This window comes from Dryobates pubescens, chromosome 1, assembly GCF_014839835.1.
Source record: "Dryobates pubescens isolate bDryPub1 chromosome 1, bDryPub1.pri, whole genome shotgun sequence".
Taxonomy (NCBI): Eukaryota; Metazoa; Chordata; class Aves; order Piciformes; family Picidae; genus Dryobates; species Dryobates pubescens.
In genome coordinates this window covers 12,913,472-12,931,175 of record NC_071612.1, presented here as the reverse complement: position 1 = coordinate 12,931,175, position 17,704 = coordinate 12,913,472, and the positions used below count along the sequence as shown (strand labels likewise).

The following is a 17,704-nucleotide window of genomic DNA, read 5'->3' as shown; positions in this document are numbered from 1 at the left end:
GAAATGTTTGGGTTGTCCTGGTGTGTCAGTCAATGCATTCAGTTTCTAAGCTATTGAACTATGGAACTTCCTGTGTTTCTCATAACACAGTTTTAGATGCAAGTTCCCCAGGCTTAGCAGCGTCCCCAGCCCTGGAACAGCTGTCCAAGTCCTGTGGGGGATCTTAACTCATGGCTGGTACTGGAGGCCATGTTTTGACTGTGCTGGCTTTGTTGTTAGCTGATGAAATGATAGGGAAAGACAAGCTTCTGCCAGACAGACTTAGAGTGCATTAAATAAATATAAATTTTATTAAAAACACCCACATCTCAGCATTATCAGGAATGATATAATAATAAACAGCTTTCAAATAACCTGCATTACATTACAATACTTACAGTATTTATAACCATCCTCAGATTCTTTTTATAGACATACCAAACAGTTCATGAAAATGAATGAAACTAAAGTTAAAAAAAAAAAGGGGGGGGGGGTAGGGGGGGGGAAGAACATAAGCATAGGAAATGCACACAGAAGTTCATTACCTTAGTGTCAAACTGCTAAAGTTTCCTACACAAGTTAACCGCTAGCTTTAGAAGTGAACTTTATACCACTGTGCGTCAATCAAGATGAAAAAGTCATTCAAGTAAAGTTGACACCACTCAGAAGCATCTTCAAGTATGGCTATAGTCAACCTGATAATCCTATACAAGCGATTTCATGTCTGCTTTGTCATTCGTTCCAGCGGAGGCAGGGTTCTGTACACCAAAAATTACAGCTTGGGTATTTACAATACAAAACTGATTCTCCAGCTAAGCTTCTTGCTCCTGCTGCCAGCAGTTTGGCAAATGACAATGCACGGCATGGTAACCAAACATCTACCATGGATTACATGAACCATACAGAACTTTAAAAAAGAAAAAGAATAGCCAAAAGAGGAAGATTTATAGTGATTTAATTCATCTGACATATAACCATCATTTCATTCTTTTTTTTTTTCTCTCTTTTTTTCCTCTTTTTCAAAGGCAAAACTTTTGTTTCAATGCAGTGGGTAAAGTCACAGAATGAGACTTGAAAGACCAAAATTGCCATAATAAATATTTGACCCTTAAACCCAAAGGCCTCCTTTGATTTCCTCAAGCTTGGTTGCAATTCTGTTGGATAAGAATTTCTTTTGACTGAACTGAAACTTACAGTATATTGCACAAGATATCTCTGGGACGTGGAGGTTTGCATCTTTAGGGAAGCCCTTGTACAGACTGTACCTTTTTATAGTCTATTTTATTCACTACAGTGTCCGAGAAGCCTTGTTTAGAGAGTGACTCAAACAACTCTAGCAAAGTCACTTGCCAAACCCCTGCCTTACATATTTCCCTTTAGTCAGCTCAGTGCATTCTACTTTCTTTTTTGTCTTTTTGTTTTTTGTCTGAAACAGGCAAAACATTCTAAATCTCTTACACACTTCCATTACAATAAAAAGAGCTAAGGAATTTACAAAATTAGTTTTAGTTACATCGATAACATGTACAGGAAAAATGAAGAGAAGGGATTCAAAAGAAAAGCATTAAATCCCTGAACAACACCACCAACAAAAATAATAAACCAAAACAAACCCAGAACAAACAAAAAAAAAAAAACCAAAACCCACCCCCATAGTTAACCTACAACAGCTTTACATACACACAGGTGACACGTTGGCATAGGAGAACGTGAGCTGAAATATCCCTGAAGTTTTAGAACCAAAAAAAAAAGAAGAAAGGAAAACAAAACAAAAAAAAAAAGGGTTGAAGTTCAAGTTATACTTGCTAAAATGTCAAGTATTGAGAGAGGTTTGCTTTTTTGTGTGTTGTTTTGCTGTTTGTTTTGTTTTGTTTTTTCAAAGGCTGTTGGGGGAAAAAGAAAGATGGTCTAACAATATACAAACTTTCACACTCAGTTCAATATCCTATTGCCAAGCTAGTGTTGAGGTATATGACAAGTAGGAACATCACTCAACCCTTTTTAATGTATTTTTAGCTCACATTATGATATATTTGTAGCAGGCTGAGTAGCACCATGATGTGAATTCAGCTCAAAACCCAAATATATATAGATTTAATATTTTTACAGTACTAAAATACTAAAGCATCGCGTTAAAAAAGGCTTGTTTACAATTTAATTTACTATACAACTCTCCTGCTTTTTTTTACTTTTATTTTTAATAGAAATTAATGATTTAAAACCACCACAGCAAGCCAGCTGCCTTTGTTTCCCACCCCCACCCCCCCCTTATTATTCAACGGAATCAGACAGAACTAACCCTGTTTCATTCATCTTGTGTAGGCATCAGTCTGCTCAATCTTCCTGGAAAAGAAGACACTTGCACCAAGAAATGACTTGCACCACAATGTGACATAATTATCACCACAAAAGCGATCTGCCGTTGGGTATGTGAAGAGCATAGAGACCTTTGAACACAGCAGAAGCCCAAGCTAACTAAGCTGTAGTCTGTCGCATGCTGCTAATTGTTACCTGTGGTTAATAGAAAATTCTTTCCTTAAAACTGTACATATCTGAGCAATGAACTTGTCATAGTAATTGTAGAAAACAGTTTACAGTATAGCTGTGTGAGATGAGCACCAGGAAAACATGTGTTTTGTGTACTGAAGTATTCCCTTATATCCAGTAAGCCCCATTTTTACCATAACTGACTGTATTAAAAATGGATATGTAGCCCACTAGCAGATGCACCACGGCTCAAACAAAAGTATTTCAAAGCTTCTTTTGTTTGTTTGTTTGTTTGTTTTAGTTTAAAAAAATCATCTTTGCATTTTAAAATCAAAGTAACCCCCTTTTTTTTTTGTGGTTTTTTTTTAATGTTCTTTTTTTTTTTCTCTTTTCTTTAATGTCAGTACCTCAGCATTGTTCACGTTGCCAAGCTTAGGTAGACAAAGTGCTTTTGAAACACTATTTAAAAAAAAATAAAATAATCTCTCTCTATTTTATTGTCCTTTGCCAGGACTTGACTGGATGAGTAAAATCCAGAGGTCTCTGTAATTCCCACACGTTAAAAAATAACAAGCTTATTTTAACACCAGGTAAATTCAATACACACGTGAATGTAGAGGTCCTCCCTGTCGCAGAAGAATGTTTGACTACATTGCTGACACGTTATTATAAAGGCATAAACTGTTTGACTGTTAAATAAAGACACCATTCTCTTAGATAGCACCATGGGTTTAGAACATCCAAACAGATTCAGTGTTTTGCTGTCTATTCGGCATGGTTTATACTTATCTACTCTGTTAAATAAAATCAAGAGACTAAGATTACAGTAAAAACTGCCATGTTAAAAAGCCATGATTCCAGTATTTCAGTACATCGTAGATTCAGCACCAGATGTTGTTTTAAGGTCCCTGCAGTTGTACTACTACAGGATTATTTTTTAGGGTTTTTGTTATTGTTGTGGCGGTGGTTTGTTTTTTTTGCTCCGGTTCCATGACTATGCAAACTTGATGATGTTTAAAAGTGGCCACAGATGTGCAAAACTGTAAGGAAAATAAAAATAAATTCGTTTGCAGATTATCTCCTTCAGTAATGGAGCCAGTGTTTTCAAAGGTAAAGTGTGAAACACTTTGTTGTTTTGTCTTGTTTGCTTTGTTTGTTTTGTTTTTGCATAGGATGCTTTGGTCTTGTTCCCTATGTGCCATCTGTGGCCACTTAAATGTCAGTGGAAAATAAGTGCTCTTTTTGCTGGTGTGCTGAGGCTTTTTCCACTGAGGATTCTGTATGAACACTGTTTTCTTCTCCACCCTTGCCTACCACAAACCTAAAGAACTACTACCCTAGAGACACGGTGGTTTTTTTGCAGATGAGGTAACCAACAGAGGTGTGAAGTCAGATGTATCGGTTGTAAGGCCCTGTAACCCGTGTAAAGGCATATGGAGATGTAGTTACTGTGGAGTCTGTGGTGACCGACAGTGTCCTTTGTGCAAGAGACTTGATGAAGCGCAGGTAGGTTGGCTCAGAGGGCTCGTGTGGCTCAGCAGGCTCCCGCTTGGCTTTCTTGCCGTAGGACTTCTGAGGCACGTAGTCCGGGCCGTACTTTTCACATTCCTCTTCTTTCTCTCTTGCCTTCTCAGCCATCTTTGCTTCCCACAGAGCCAGACCGTGTTTGGGCTCATTCATACTCTTGTGCTGGTAAAAGACAAGGGATATTCTGGTGGGATGGTTCCTGTTGGGGTTTTTTAAGGGAGTCGTCGCGTGGAGCTCACGTTTTGCACACTCAATGAGAATTGACCCATGAGATGGAGCAACTGCCACTCCTCCAATTTCTGGATCCAGAAAGTTCTGCTCACTATCTGACCAGACTTCATCAGGATCCTCTGCCTTTTCTGGATTCAGCACATCGGTTTTATCTAAACCACCCTGGGGAGTAGTCCTATCATGGTTTTGACCTGGAAGCATGTTAGACAAACCATTAACTGCATGTGAAATCATTTCACTATCCTTATTTTGGAGATGCAGTGAATTAGGAGTAGCACTAAACATGCTTGGAGCAGAATGGTAGTCACGTGCTAAATGTGGCAGGGGTTGCATGTGATGATGGTCACTGGTTTTACTCCTGGAGGCATAATCCATGCTCAGATTACTCAGATTAGATTTTAACCTTGAGGCAACCTCCATGAAATGGCTGTCAGCCTCATGAGTGGAGTAAGAGGAAAAAGACCCTACATGGTGGACATTTGGTCTAAGGGTGCAGTTATTGAAAGAGTCTACCTGAATATTTTGGTTTCCATAATTCAAGTACTTGGGACCAAAACTCTGGTTATTCCCAAACCTATGCTGGTATAATGTTTGAATGGGTGGTAGACTGAGTTTAGACATATGGTCTTGGCTCTGGCAACTATACAAGTCCATGTGCTGATGCTGAGAAGGGTAGGAGCCCAAGTAAGAGGGGCAGTTGTCCATAGGTATGTTTCCATTGCATTGGTAGGGTGGATATTGGTTATTTTGACTTAAGGATCCTGAATAAGGGTTCATGGGACTGGAAGAATTCAAATAAGACCCCACAGGCTGTGATGAAGTTGTGTAGAGGTTCATGTGATTGGACCCTCCATAGGGATCTGAAGTGTATGAAGAGCTTGGGTAAGCACTGGCTGGATTAGGCAACCTTCCATAGAGATTTGCAGAACCTGAACCCGGGTAAGAGTTAAGAGAATTGGACTGAGGGTTGTTGGGGAGAGCGTGCTGTGGATGCTGCTGCTGCTGCTGCTGCTGTTGTGTGGCTGGTCCTGAAAGACGTAAGAGATCTGCAGATGTGAAAAGAAAACCAATAAAACAAACAAGATTTGGAAAAACAAAATTAAGAAAAATGGGACAGCCCCCCCAACAAACTACATACTTTATAGACCTTTCATCATAGCTGTGAAATTTCTAAGACCATCATGTGATACAGTAACAGAGGTTCCCTTTCTCATAGCTCAAATACCATTCTTTAAGAAGCTGAATAAATACTACGGCTACTCATCTGTTCTGGCACGGATCCAGTGAGATCAGATGCTAGTGGTAATGGGGGAAAAGAAGAGTGCCATCAGTCACATGTACAAAATCCATAGAGTTGAATCATCATTTTAAGTAGCCCATGAAATGGAGCATCAAAGTGCTCCCAAACAGCCGTGCACAAGGTGACCTTCTCTTCACTGAGAATAAATAATTTTTCTTATCTGAGAAAAAAATAATTCTTCTTATCTATATTAATAGAACTGACTCAAAAAAAAAAGTCCCTAGCTTTATGTAAAAAAAAAAACAACACCCAAAAGTGATATTCCCTGATAGAGAGAACAGTTCAGTAATAAGAGAGATTAACTGATGATAGTAAGAGCAAACTCATCACTCATTAAAGTGAAATAGCATCATTTAATAGTTACAACCCTAGCCTGGGTCACGGGACAGCTGAATTCTACTGGCAGGTATTTCAGTGACTTTCTGGGTGGTCTTGGATGTATGGCTTTCTAACTCTTTGAGAAAGCTACTGTAATAATAAGATAGCCATGATGAACTCCTTTGCTCAGGAGTAAGGGACTGTAAAGTGGAATTTGAAACTCTTACTCCACTATGGAAAAACCTCTGATTTTGGTCTTGAGGCAGAAAGTATAAATAGTGATGAGGAGGTTAGGCTTGAATCCCCTCAAATTACAAGGTTCTCTGTAACAGTGGCAGACAATGTGTAGGTCATTCTTTCTTTGGCAGCAGCCTCACACGCTTCTCTTCATGGCTTCTAGCACTACTAATCTTTTAAAGGTACTTCACAATACACAGCGTGGCAAACAGAGTTTGCAAAAGCACCAGATTTCAAGAGGCATTAACTGTCCAACAATAAAGGATTTCTCATACAACTTTTTTCTTTTTTTCTTTTCCAGAGCTGACCACAATTTCATAGGATCTTAGAATGCTAGGGGTTGAAAGGCACCTCCAGAGATCATTGAGTCCAACCGCCCTGCAAAGCCTGACCATTTACAGCAGGTCACACAGGAATGCATCCAGGTGGGTTTTGAAGGTCTCTAGAGAAGGAGACTCCACAACCTCTCTGGGCAGCCTGTTCCAGTGCTCCAGCACTCTCACAGTGAGAGTTTTTTTCTCATGTCGAGATGGAACTTCCCATCATTGAGTTTACATACATTGCCCCTTGTACTATCACTGGGTATCACTGAAAAGAGACTGGCTCCATCCTCCTGACAGTCACCTTTCAGATACTTGTAGACATTGATAAGGTCCCCTCAGCCTTCTCTTCTCCAGACTAAACAGGTCTCTCAGTCTGTGGCACTCTAGTATTTATAAATCTATGATACTGATACTGACTTACAAGAACACTCTTTCCATTTTGCTTTACCATTTTGTACTTGGGCTGAGAATAATGGTTTCCTTGAGACTCGTTATAAATGGCCCTGATTTCTAGGAAGCTTACCACTGCTGATAAAGATCCCGTTCAGATTTATGTGTTTACCTGCTAGCTGTTTGGCATGACCTGCTGCCTCAGAGTTGCCTTGCTTGTTGCGTGCTGCAGCAGACTTGTCTCTTTCAGCTTTGCTAGAGCCATTCTCCAAGGAGGAAAGCTTTTCCGCAGCTGCTTTCTTTGCTTCTAGCTTCCTTTGCCGACAGGTCTTAACGGGCTCTGCTAACATCCTTACTTTTCGGCGAAAGGAGGTAAGGACCTGGATGCTGCCATTCCTCTTCTTCTCCTCCTGGCCCTCGGTGCTTCCAAACTCATCCACATCAGAGACTTTGTACAACGGGAGCACGTGGAGCTGCTCATCTTCAGGTGTTTGGCCAATTTCACGATTGTCTTCTCTAGTTAGTGTGCAAACCTGTTAGAAAGGCACATTAGAGTATCTCTCTCAAACCTGTCTGAGAAGAAGAGACCTGAAGCAGTAGCCTGTGCACTGCACCTTGCCCTGCTGCAGTCGGCGTTGGCATCTGGCAAGCTATCTGTAGACTGTAAGTTTCTGTGCAGCTCATGCATATCACAATAAGCCTGCAATTCAATGCCTTCCATTCCTCTGTTGGACAGTGTTAATAGAAACAGAAAGTTCACATATCATTTTCTTGTGCTGAAATAAACAGCACAGTTAGGGATTCCCCTAACATGAAATAACCTGTGTGTTCCATTGTACTCTGGCCAGAGAGATAAACCACTGGAACATGGGACTCTATCACCAGAAGGCATTTTGGCTATGACACATCAGTTAGCTACCTGTTAGACACAACTGTGCCACGGGACATACTGCCATTACAGTTCACACCCTTTGAAATGGCAGCTTCCAGCACCTTAAGGAGCAAGTCACCTAAGATTTAAGGAAGTTACTGTCATGTCATGAAGCATGCTCACTGCATTAGCTCCACTACAACAGGGATTGGGAGGAGCTCAGTGGAAAAAGATGCTGAGACAGACATTCTGCAGCAAAATCATAGCAGCAGCCAGTTTCAGGAAGAAAGCTCAACTGGGAGTGTATAGTATGTTGGTGGTGGTTGTCAATTAAGTCAAACCCTGGAAGCAAGACAAATTTAGTTGATCTTAAAAAAGATACTTTCTTTGATTGTAGTAAGAGCTGCACTGTGGATCTAGATAGTTGCTTCAAGTTACAACCAGGATGATTATTCAAAACTGAAGATTATTCTTTCTTGTGTTTACTGCAACTGCACTGTCACAGAGAAAGTAGCCAAGGAACAGAAGTCACCCAAGCATATTGAAAACCAGCTTGCTTTTCTGCTGTGTGTAACTTTGCTGTACACTAGAGATCAGAACTGAGGGAAGTAAGAGGTGTGTGCACAATACAAAGGGTGGCAAGGCTTGCAGATTTTCTGCTCATCACAAGCTGGAATCAAATCCACAGCTTCTGGAAAGAAGCTAATTGTTTACATTTGGGGGGGAAAAAAAAGTGTTTCAAGAGGCATGGTTTGTTCCAGAAACACTGACACAGGCATTTCAGCCCTGCTGGGACCTTTTTCCCATTGTCTCCACGGCTGCTTTTTACCAGCTCTATACTGAACTTTTTTTAACACACCATAAATCTCATTCACATGAATGAAAAATTGTGTAGGAGGTAATAAGTTAGCCCAATTACTGCTTAATCTTTTTATTTTATCAGTCTGTGTTATGCAAGGGTAAATTTAAACAGACTATGATGAATTAAATGTATGAAATGAGCGCTGGAGTCAGGGGGCTGCATGCAGCAGGGCCTTACCAGCGTGCTCCCGTTCTGCATGTTGTGCAGGTCTCTGTGAGCGTGCGCGCAGAAGTCCAAGCAGGCAGTGACCCCTGAGAATGGGCGACCTTCCTTCAAGCCCAGGCGGCACTCGGGGGCTCTGTGTTCATACTCGATCTGCAAAGAGATGACAGCTGTCACTGCAACCCAGCTGGATGCTCCAGTCTGTGGAACTGGCACTGCATGCTCTGCTGTGACAGCATGCAAGCGTCCTAACATCTTGGAGGTGGCAACATCCAGGTCTTGAAAGCAAATAGATGCAAGCCACTCGATGGCAATTTTGTATCCATAGTTTGCTCCGTGCTGCTTTGTTCCTGTTACTTGCTGTCTCTGATGGGATTGCGAAATTGGCCAATAATATTTTCTTGCATATTACCTTTGATTCTCTGCCAGTGGTTGGTGTTTTTACAGAACAAATGCAGCACACCTGGCACTGTAAGAGTGGTACATTTATGTCAGGTGGAAATATACCAGCCTGTTAAGGGAAAATGGCTTTAGAAACCTGACTTCAGAATGACTTCATGAAGAATAATAATTTGCTTTTTGGTTTGTAATATTTTGGCACCCTAAACTTGTACTTCATTAGCTTAAGTACAACTCAAACCCCCAACCAAAGAAGATAATTCAGCCAAGGCACCGCTTTCTATTCCTGCACTCATTATTGAAGAGCTTAACAAGGAGTTGATAATGTAACAATAAACCTGACAGAAAAAGAAATCGTTTTGTAGTGGAAGATCAAGCTTTAGACAAGCAGTGGTTTCATATTTTATTTAGGAAATTAAAAATGAAACCATGCTTGCAAAATGCTTTGCTGAAATTCCTGAACCTTTCAAGTGAGTGCAAAAAAAATCCAAGATGTCTACTTTGCTCACAGACCTTTGTTTGACTAATTTGGAGCGTTTACCTCCCTGAAGTCTGAAAATAAAAGCAGAACAAAACTCAGAACATGTAAACTGCTTAGGAATGAAACAAGCGTGGTCTGAAGCGTTAGCCAGGCTGTGACTGCCTGATGGAAGTGTCCCGGTGCAACTGCTTTCTGAAATGTTCTATTGGGTCTGCTTGGAGAAACAGACCCTTGCTAATTCTAAATGTTAATCCTGTAGCAATCTAGGCTTGGATGAGAATAAACCTGGGAATTCAGAATTTCTATTCAGAATTCAGAGGGGGGCTGATTTTAGGGCTTCTTGGTTTAGAACTTTTTACAATACCATACAAATTAGGCCCCAGTCATCTCTTTAAAAGCACTGACAGCAACTTGGTCAGAATTTCCCCACAAACACAAGGTCTGTGTGACACTCCTGAAATAGACCAAGCCATACGCACACCTTAGTACACAAGCTGAACACTGAAACGTGTAAAAGCGTTTGTTTTTAACGTGTGTCAGGCAGGGCCACAGCTTATATGGAGAAAAGTCCTTCTGTGCGTCTTTGTGAGAAAAGAAAAGCAGCCCATGCAAAGAACCATTTTATTGTTGATCACCCCATTGTTTTTCTCTTCTTCCTCTTCCTTTCTTCTCTTGCAGAACATCTCTCAGGTATCTGGACTGATAACCATTGCTAGTGGGCACACAGCCACAGTTTCCTCCATGAGTGTCCAAAGATCATCTGATCAGGTAAGTGAAAGGGCTGAAGTCTGTACTGAATCTGCTTACCCTGTCTAGGTGCTAACAAACGTGCAGTAAAGGAGCGAGTTTTATGGCAAATAAAAATGGGCATTTTGTTGTTAGTTTACTGTTTCTGTTACAGTTCTGCCTTGTGTTGGTTACTACAGCATAATGCTGGCAACAAGCAAGAAAGATGATATCATAGTTTGCAGAAATGCTGGCAGTTTGGAGATTAAGTTCTGTGACTGTTTGCAGTGGCAGTGAACCCGAGCAACAATAACAAAGGCAAACGGTCCTGTGTGTGCAGGGGGTTTGTTGTCAGACTTTGATGCAAATAACTGAAGGATATTAGTAAAAGAATGCAGATGAGAGACAGCCACCCTGGGAACCTCATAAAAGCTTGGAGTGAGTTGCTTCACAGAAAACGTGTGCATGGTCCTCTCATGCAAGAAGGCTAGTGCAGGCATTTCTGAGCATCTGCAGGGCTGAGTGTCTTCAAATATGAGCCTTTCCTTTAAAGCATGATTGTAACAGCCACTGGAGAGAGTAGAACTGAAACTGTGGCTTCAGGATTCAAGTGCAGTATGACGACACCCTGCATTCTGGCACTGCCCATCTCACACCATCTTCATGGCTGCTTTGCTAGTTTGGCTGGTGACATATGCTAAATCCAGAACTTTGTGTTGTACAGATGAAGAGCTCTCCTCTTGTGAAGTAACTTTACTATTATGATGAAAGAAAAATTATTAGTTCTTAGTGGGCCCAATTCTGCTAGTTTCACATTTTAAGTGGAATTGTTATTTCCATTTATCTTTATGCTGGTGTCAAAGGAATGCTGGCCCAAAATGTACCTAATGGCTTGCACAAGGCTGACATTTTGGGATGTGTGGTAAAAATTGGGTTATTTGCATGACTGTTCCAGTTAGTTTTTAACCAAGCATACCTGGTTGTTATATGCATCAGGTGCAAGCTTCTTGTAGGTAGGTGCCATCAGGGTTGACAGATTCTGCAAATGGGATTCTAGTTTTTCTTCCTGTTAGGAGGTGAAATAGAGTTCAATGACATTTCCATACTGTACTTATGGGATTTAAGAAGTTGGGGCCTTTACACACTGATAGTTGTGTAAAGCCTTAAACTGTCATCATTCTGTTGGGAATCTCCTTTCAATTTTAATGTTTCACAGCCTTTAAAGTAATCAAGTAGTTAAGTAGCATAAGAGGACACTTGCAAGAGGACATCACATACTGTAATCTTAATTTGGATTATACCAAGAAAAATGCCATTGTCTAACAAGGATATGTTTTAGATCTAAGTGTGATGATCTTTATTATTTTCCCTCTTGGAGTTTGGGGGAAAATAATCATCTTTAGAAAGCTTGAGAGCAATATTATCAGAACGATCCATCAAGTAAATCCAGCTAATTAGGTTTTACACATTGCAGTGACAGCACTTTAACACACTGAGCTCCCTTTCCATGCAGCAATTTAAAGTTTTTTAAATACTTCAGACTTCAAAAAGCTCTCAGTTCTTAAGCAATGAAGAACTGTGAACATGCCTAGTGGCTGGTGATATGGAAGCAAGAACGAGCACAGTTCTTTTCTGCTGTAAGGACAGGTACATGCTCTCAAAAAGAGGGGCTGTTTAAAAACTGAGGACTCCAATAACATACACCAAGTTGTCCCTCATCCTCTCATGATGAGAATCCCAAATTCAAAACCTCACTTACATGAGGCCCTTAGCTTTTGGTTTTTAATTTCAAGTGGCATACTAGAGTGGTTTACTTGTCTTTAGGAGCTTGTTTGCTTTAAAGACCTGAGAAAACCTTACGGGTTTGAGAGAGAAGTGTTTGGTGCATTAGAAGTTTTTATCTCCTATTATGGGATGACATCCTAGTTTAGGACTCCACAATGACATTATGAAATTGCCCAAAATACCTTGCTGGGACTTTGTGGCTGTTGCCAGAATGTGGAGCTTTTATATGGCCCATAGTCTTACTTGTAGCTTTTATTGGTGAGGACCTTATTGGTGTTGTTTATAAACTGTGTCTGTGCTATGGGATTCAGCCACTGGTCTGGATGTGTGCTTTGGCTGCCCCAATTTTGTGTGGGAACAAGACTGGAGGGTAAAACTATCTTCCCTGCCCAGCTCTGGCTTCCATGGGAGGTGTATCCAAGAATGCAAGTTGGAATAGTGCCCCGGCAGGCTCTGGCCAGGTATCCAGCTTAGAAAATGTAGGGAGTTCGGGACTGCAGGCTATGATAAAGAAGGCTTTGTGCCACAGCATGATTGAAGGGGAGCTATTCCCTAACTGTTGGGGTTATACAAAAGCAGCGGGGAAGAAAAACTGTTAATTGTGATATTTTAAATATTGCAGTGCTCTCAGCACAGACCACAGGGTGCAGGAGTACCTGGCACTCAGAACAAGTAAGAGAAATGCTTGAATTGTGTAAGATACCAGAGTACAGTGAAAGCTGTGGAGCTATGCATCAGTACACAAGTAAGGGACTAAACTTGTATATACTTGCCAAAACCAGACTGGGCTGCTGGAGCCTCCCAGACACATGACTAGCTTGAGCTGTCCAGGAGTTGCTACAGTCATAACATCAAAAGTGATCTTAGGCCCAGGCTAAGGTCAATGTTTTATTACTCTGACTGGTTTGAAATAGTTGCCAGTCTGCTGAAACATAGAGCCCAGTCTTGAAACATTCAGTGAGGCAGGACTGCATGTAGAATGAATCTTCCAACCCTCTTCTTCCTATTGTCATCTCAAGAGTTTGTCCCTATGCAGTCTGCTCTGGTTCCCAATTGCAATGTTATGTGCCTTCAGCTGGTAAACTTTCCACTAACCCACTGGGGAGTGCCCAGTTGTAGGCCTAATACAGCCACAATTATTCAGGCCATGCCCTCCCCTCTAATTGTGAAAGCCTGCAAACATAGTTTCAAGTCTCAGGGCTTTTACCAGCTGTCAGAATTTGGACAGTCAATTCAGCTGGCTCAGTGACTGGAATCAATCAGTTCTGACTGGCAGTTATTTAATTACCCTGCCTGTATGCCATTCTGGCAGGGCTCTGCCCCCTGCTCTCTCATACCACGTCTGTGTTTGCAGTGACAGAAAACATTTCCTCGCAAATGAAGCTCATTTCAGAAATGGACACCAACCTCTTTTGGGTCATCTCCCATCAGCTTAAATTTTCTTGGAATCTTGCTTCGGGCAAACTTACAACCATTGTAGTACATGCTCCAGGAGCACCCAAAGGAAAATGAAGCACCACAAGTTTCAGGGTCCAGCCCTTGACATGCACAAGTCCGTCTAGAACATAAGAGGATATGGCAGTTAGCAACAGGCAGGTCACTCTCGGGTGCTCCCACAGTGGGCACTGGCACTCTGCCCATGCTCTGGGATCATCTTCCCTCAGTGCATAACAAAGCAATGGACCAGGGAGGCATATGTGTTATCACAGAGGAATTTATCAGTGAGAAACTTCATGGTTGTAAAGCAAGGACTGTGGGGTTTCTACACTTCTGTGAGAAGCCTGGCTTTGCCTTGAGAGAGGGTATGTTTGTGCAGTGCCTTGTTAGGTGGTGACAGTTTTGGTACCAGAAAGCGGCATGGATCTGCAAGAGCGTGGGAGCCCTCTAACAGGGGCTAAGCATAACTCCTGCCTAAGTGAGCTATCCGTGGTGTCCAGTCTCTCTGTCTCTCTCTCTCTCTCCCTCCTGCCTCCCAGACACCATTCAGGGTGCATGCCTGGATGCCACTGTGTCCACTTCTGGGCCCCTCAATTTAAGAAGGACATTGAGACACTTGAACATGTCCAGAGAAGGCCAGCAAGGCTGGTGAGAGGTATTGAGCACAAGCCCTATGAGGAGAGGCTGAGGGAGCTGGGATTGTTTAGCCTGGAGAAGAGGAGGCTCAGGGGAGACCTTATTGCTCTCCACAACTACCTGAAAGGAGGTGGTAGACAGGAAGGGGTTGGTCTCTTCTCCCAGGCAACCAGCACCTGAACAAGAGGACACAGTCTCAAGCTGCACCAGGGTGAAGTTTAGGCTCGAGGTGAGGAGAAAGTTCTTCCCAGAAAGAAGCCTTTGGAATGTGCTGCCCAGGGAGGTGGTGGAGTCACCATTCCTGGAAGTGCTCAAAAAAGGATTGGACATGGCACTTGGAACCATGGTTTAGTTAGTCATGAGGTGGTAGGTAGTAGGTTGGACTTGATGATCTCTGAGGTCTTTTCCAACCTTACTGATTCTATGATTCTATATGACTCTATCCATGAAGCCAAAGTAACATCCAGTGATAGCTATGTTACTTTGGGTCCATCAGAAAGACATGGGAAAACAACACAGTGCAATTTCTTTAGATTCAGGCTAGCTCCTGTAGGCTTAGAGTACCGTTTAGTGCATCGAGTTATCTACTGTCCTGGGCCCTGCTGAGATCTCATCTGTTGAATACACAGAGATGCTTCACAGCTCCGGGCAGCTGCTTCTCCCTGATTTACAAGAATATTTACTTTGCTTTTTTGTGGGTTTTTAAGCTGCCTGAGATGGTTGGAAAGGTTCTGTGTCTTTCAGGGAATAGGATGAGCAGGCCTGAGTGTAGGGTTGCAAGCTGGGTGAGCACTCCCTTAGACACACTTACTCTTCGTTGAGGGCGCAGCGCCTGTTGGTGAGCGTGCCGTACTTGCGCAGGGTGTCGGTGAGCTCGGAGTACAGCCTGTCGGCCAGGCTGGTCGGGATTCCCTCCCACACCAGGATGAGGATGACGATCACGGCTGTCTCACACGTGTGGCCTGCTCTCTCACGCACCAAGCACAGCAGCTTTTCCTCCTGACTGCTTCTGCGGACTACCTGCATGCACAGTAACACACGCCCCACAGCCCCCACACAAACAATGCAGCTCTTAGTGTGAAGAATGAGAGAACAGGAAACCTCAACACTCCTGCATGTGCTGGGAGCTTACTTCTGCTTCCGTCTTCCTCTTTGTTTCTGGTGGCTTGGTCCATTTTTTCTCATTTAGTGATAGGGGCCGTGGCTACCCTTTCTGTTGAATGAAGCTGACTCTGACAGGCTTGATTGTTGGCATGGAAAGCCACGGTGGTGGAAACCAGCCTTGTAAAGGTATTCCCCATGCTCTGATTCAGCAGGCATCTCATCCTGAACCTGTACTGTGGTACATGTGTCCCAGTTTGATGAATGAGCAAAAGGAAGCGAGCAGTACGATGCCTCCCTTCACAGAGCTGGACACCTGCACCTAGGGCAGGAGCCATGCAGGGAAAGGCAGGCAGCTAAGGAAAGCACTAAATAACTGGGCATGGAAGCTGTTTCCCTTTCCCTCCCCAACATAAGCAGATAAACTTGTGATCAGCCACTCAAGTTTTGTGATCTGCCCTTCCTACATGCAAACATTGCAGTGATAACAGGAAAGCAGTAGATGTTCAAATTAAAGACTATCCCTGCTCAGTGCCTGTGCTACTGTGGGGATTGCTGGGAATAAAAAGGTGCAGTCTGACATACAGATTATAATCATCTATCAGTTTTAACTCATCCTGCCTTTCTCCAGCCTACCCAAACCACTTGGTAATTTGTGTCAGAGCACAACAGTGTTTGTTGGGAGAGTATCCAAATGCCTCTCCTGAACTGTGTGCGCGTTTTAGAAAGATCACAGCAGTGCACTTATTGGACTTACCAGTGAACTAAAATTAAACAGCAATGAGGATGTCTGCTGGTGTGAATCTCAAATCTAAGTGAATGCCTTCTTTCTCAAGTTTTCATATCTTTAAGCCTGATTTTATTCTTGCTGTTCTCCATGCAACAAGAAAATGGAACACGGGAGACAGAGATGGGAGCAGGCTACAGGTGTCCTGTGGTGCTGCTGCTGCTGAGCTGTTTTAAGTTTCACAGTGTCAGCTCACAGAAGGACGTGTCACTGCTATGTGCTTACATGAGCCAACATACTCAACTAGATTAGTATTAACATTTGTCTTCATCACTTACCCATTTAGCAATTGGACATCCTTGAGAACTTTTGCCTTCTTTCCCAGTGTAGACAACTCTCTCAATCCTTATAGCTTTACCCTTCTGACCAAATCTTAAACAAAGAAAAATATGTACAATAAGCAGAGTCAACTGGTCCTGTGTGAACACTGAAAAGATGGGGCACATTTGCCAGTCTTGTCTTAAAAAATAAACAGTGTGAGCTACAGGGAGCAGCGTGCAGTGTGGTTTATCTTGCTGGTTTTACTACAGTGGTGCACTGAAATGTTCAGACAGGCAAATATCTTGAATACATCACAGATGAGTAAAAACTTATCCATATGGCATAATATCCCCAAATATTGTAACTGTTTCAATAGAGAATTTTGTTACAGATGACTTTTTCAAAAGCAGACTTGAAGTCTCTCTATTTTGGGAAGGAATGCTACATTTTTCTTTATTTTCTGCGTTAAAGTTATTGCTCTGAATTGTATACAACTAAGTTGTCATGGACCAGCTGGAACACAGTAGTCAATCTATTCATTTGCTGTGCTTGTTTCTGGCTTAGCTGCAGTGTGTATCAGTTAAGTCATGATTAATTTGCACCATATCTAGTTCTTTTACTTTATCATCTGTTCATAAATCGTTACTTCTTTACTTCTGCCTGACTTCTCTACTGAATGAGGATTGCAAAGTGCCCTCAAATGATGCTGTTTCTCTGTGTCTTTTTGCACCCCAGGTGGGCAAGCCTGGCGCTTGCATTTAATCAAGCTGATTATGCCATCAAGACAGAATGTAGCCCCACATGCAAGCAGTGCTGCCACCCAGACCAAATGGGATCCACTTTCCAAGTCCTCTGATGGACCAGGTAGAAATATGCAGCAAATGCTAAGTGAAGCCTCAATTAAAAGCACCACACCCATTAAGCCATTTCCAGGCATGTTCTCTGGCCAGGCCCCTTCCTGGACTGCTGCAGTTTGGGGTTGCCCACTTCTGAGCCCTGCAGAGCACCAGGTTGAGACCTGTCTGGGCATTCAGGAATCTCAGTGTTTACAACCTTACAGATCCACCTCCCATGTTGACCTGGCTGCATTTTGGGAACTGGGCAAATGGCACTTTCATCCCCATTTCTTGAGTTGTGCCACTCTCACTGGCATTACCTTTTTCTGGTGTAGTTCTGCAGGGGGTGGGAGTGGGGGGGCTGCTTGGTATTTTAAAAAATAATCAAGTATGATGACTAAATTACAGTCTCTTTGATCTTTGCCTGTTACTAATAGAGCAGCCTTTTCATGAAGCCTTGAGACCTTTTGACCTTAGTGACTTATTTAAGAGCAAATGTTTGTATTTAAACTCCTGTCCTGTAAAGGAAATGAAAAATGCTTATTTTCAGTTGTCATCTCCTTGTGGA

General features: G+C 42.4%; 1 protein-coding gene across 1 annotated transcript in view; it reads right to left on the bottom strand.

Annotated features, from left to right (window-relative positions):
- Positions 1–2,954: 2,954 nt before the first annotated feature.
- TET2 (tet methylcytosine dioxygenase 2) overlaps positions 2,955–17,704 on the bottom strand; it is a 71,363-nt gene continuing 56,613 nt past the window's right edge. Inside the window, exons 4-10 of the mRNA XM_054161550.1 lie at positions 16,318–16,411; positions 14,963–15,171; positions 13,486–13,636; positions 11,270–11,359; positions 8,703–8,840; positions 6,965–7,325; positions 2,955–5,270 (exon numbers count right to left, since the gene is read on the bottom strand). Of these exons, the coding sequence (XP_054017525.1) occupies positions 3,856–5,270; positions 6,965–7,325; positions 8,703–8,840; positions 11,270–11,359; positions 13,486–13,636; positions 14,963–15,171; positions 16,318–16,411 (2,458 nt within the window). The 3' untranslated portion in view covers positions 2,955–3,855. The remainder of the gene's footprint in view (positions 5,271–6,964; positions 7,326–8,702; positions 8,841–11,269; positions 11,360–13,485; positions 13,637–14,962; positions 15,172–16,317; positions 16,412–17,704) is intronic.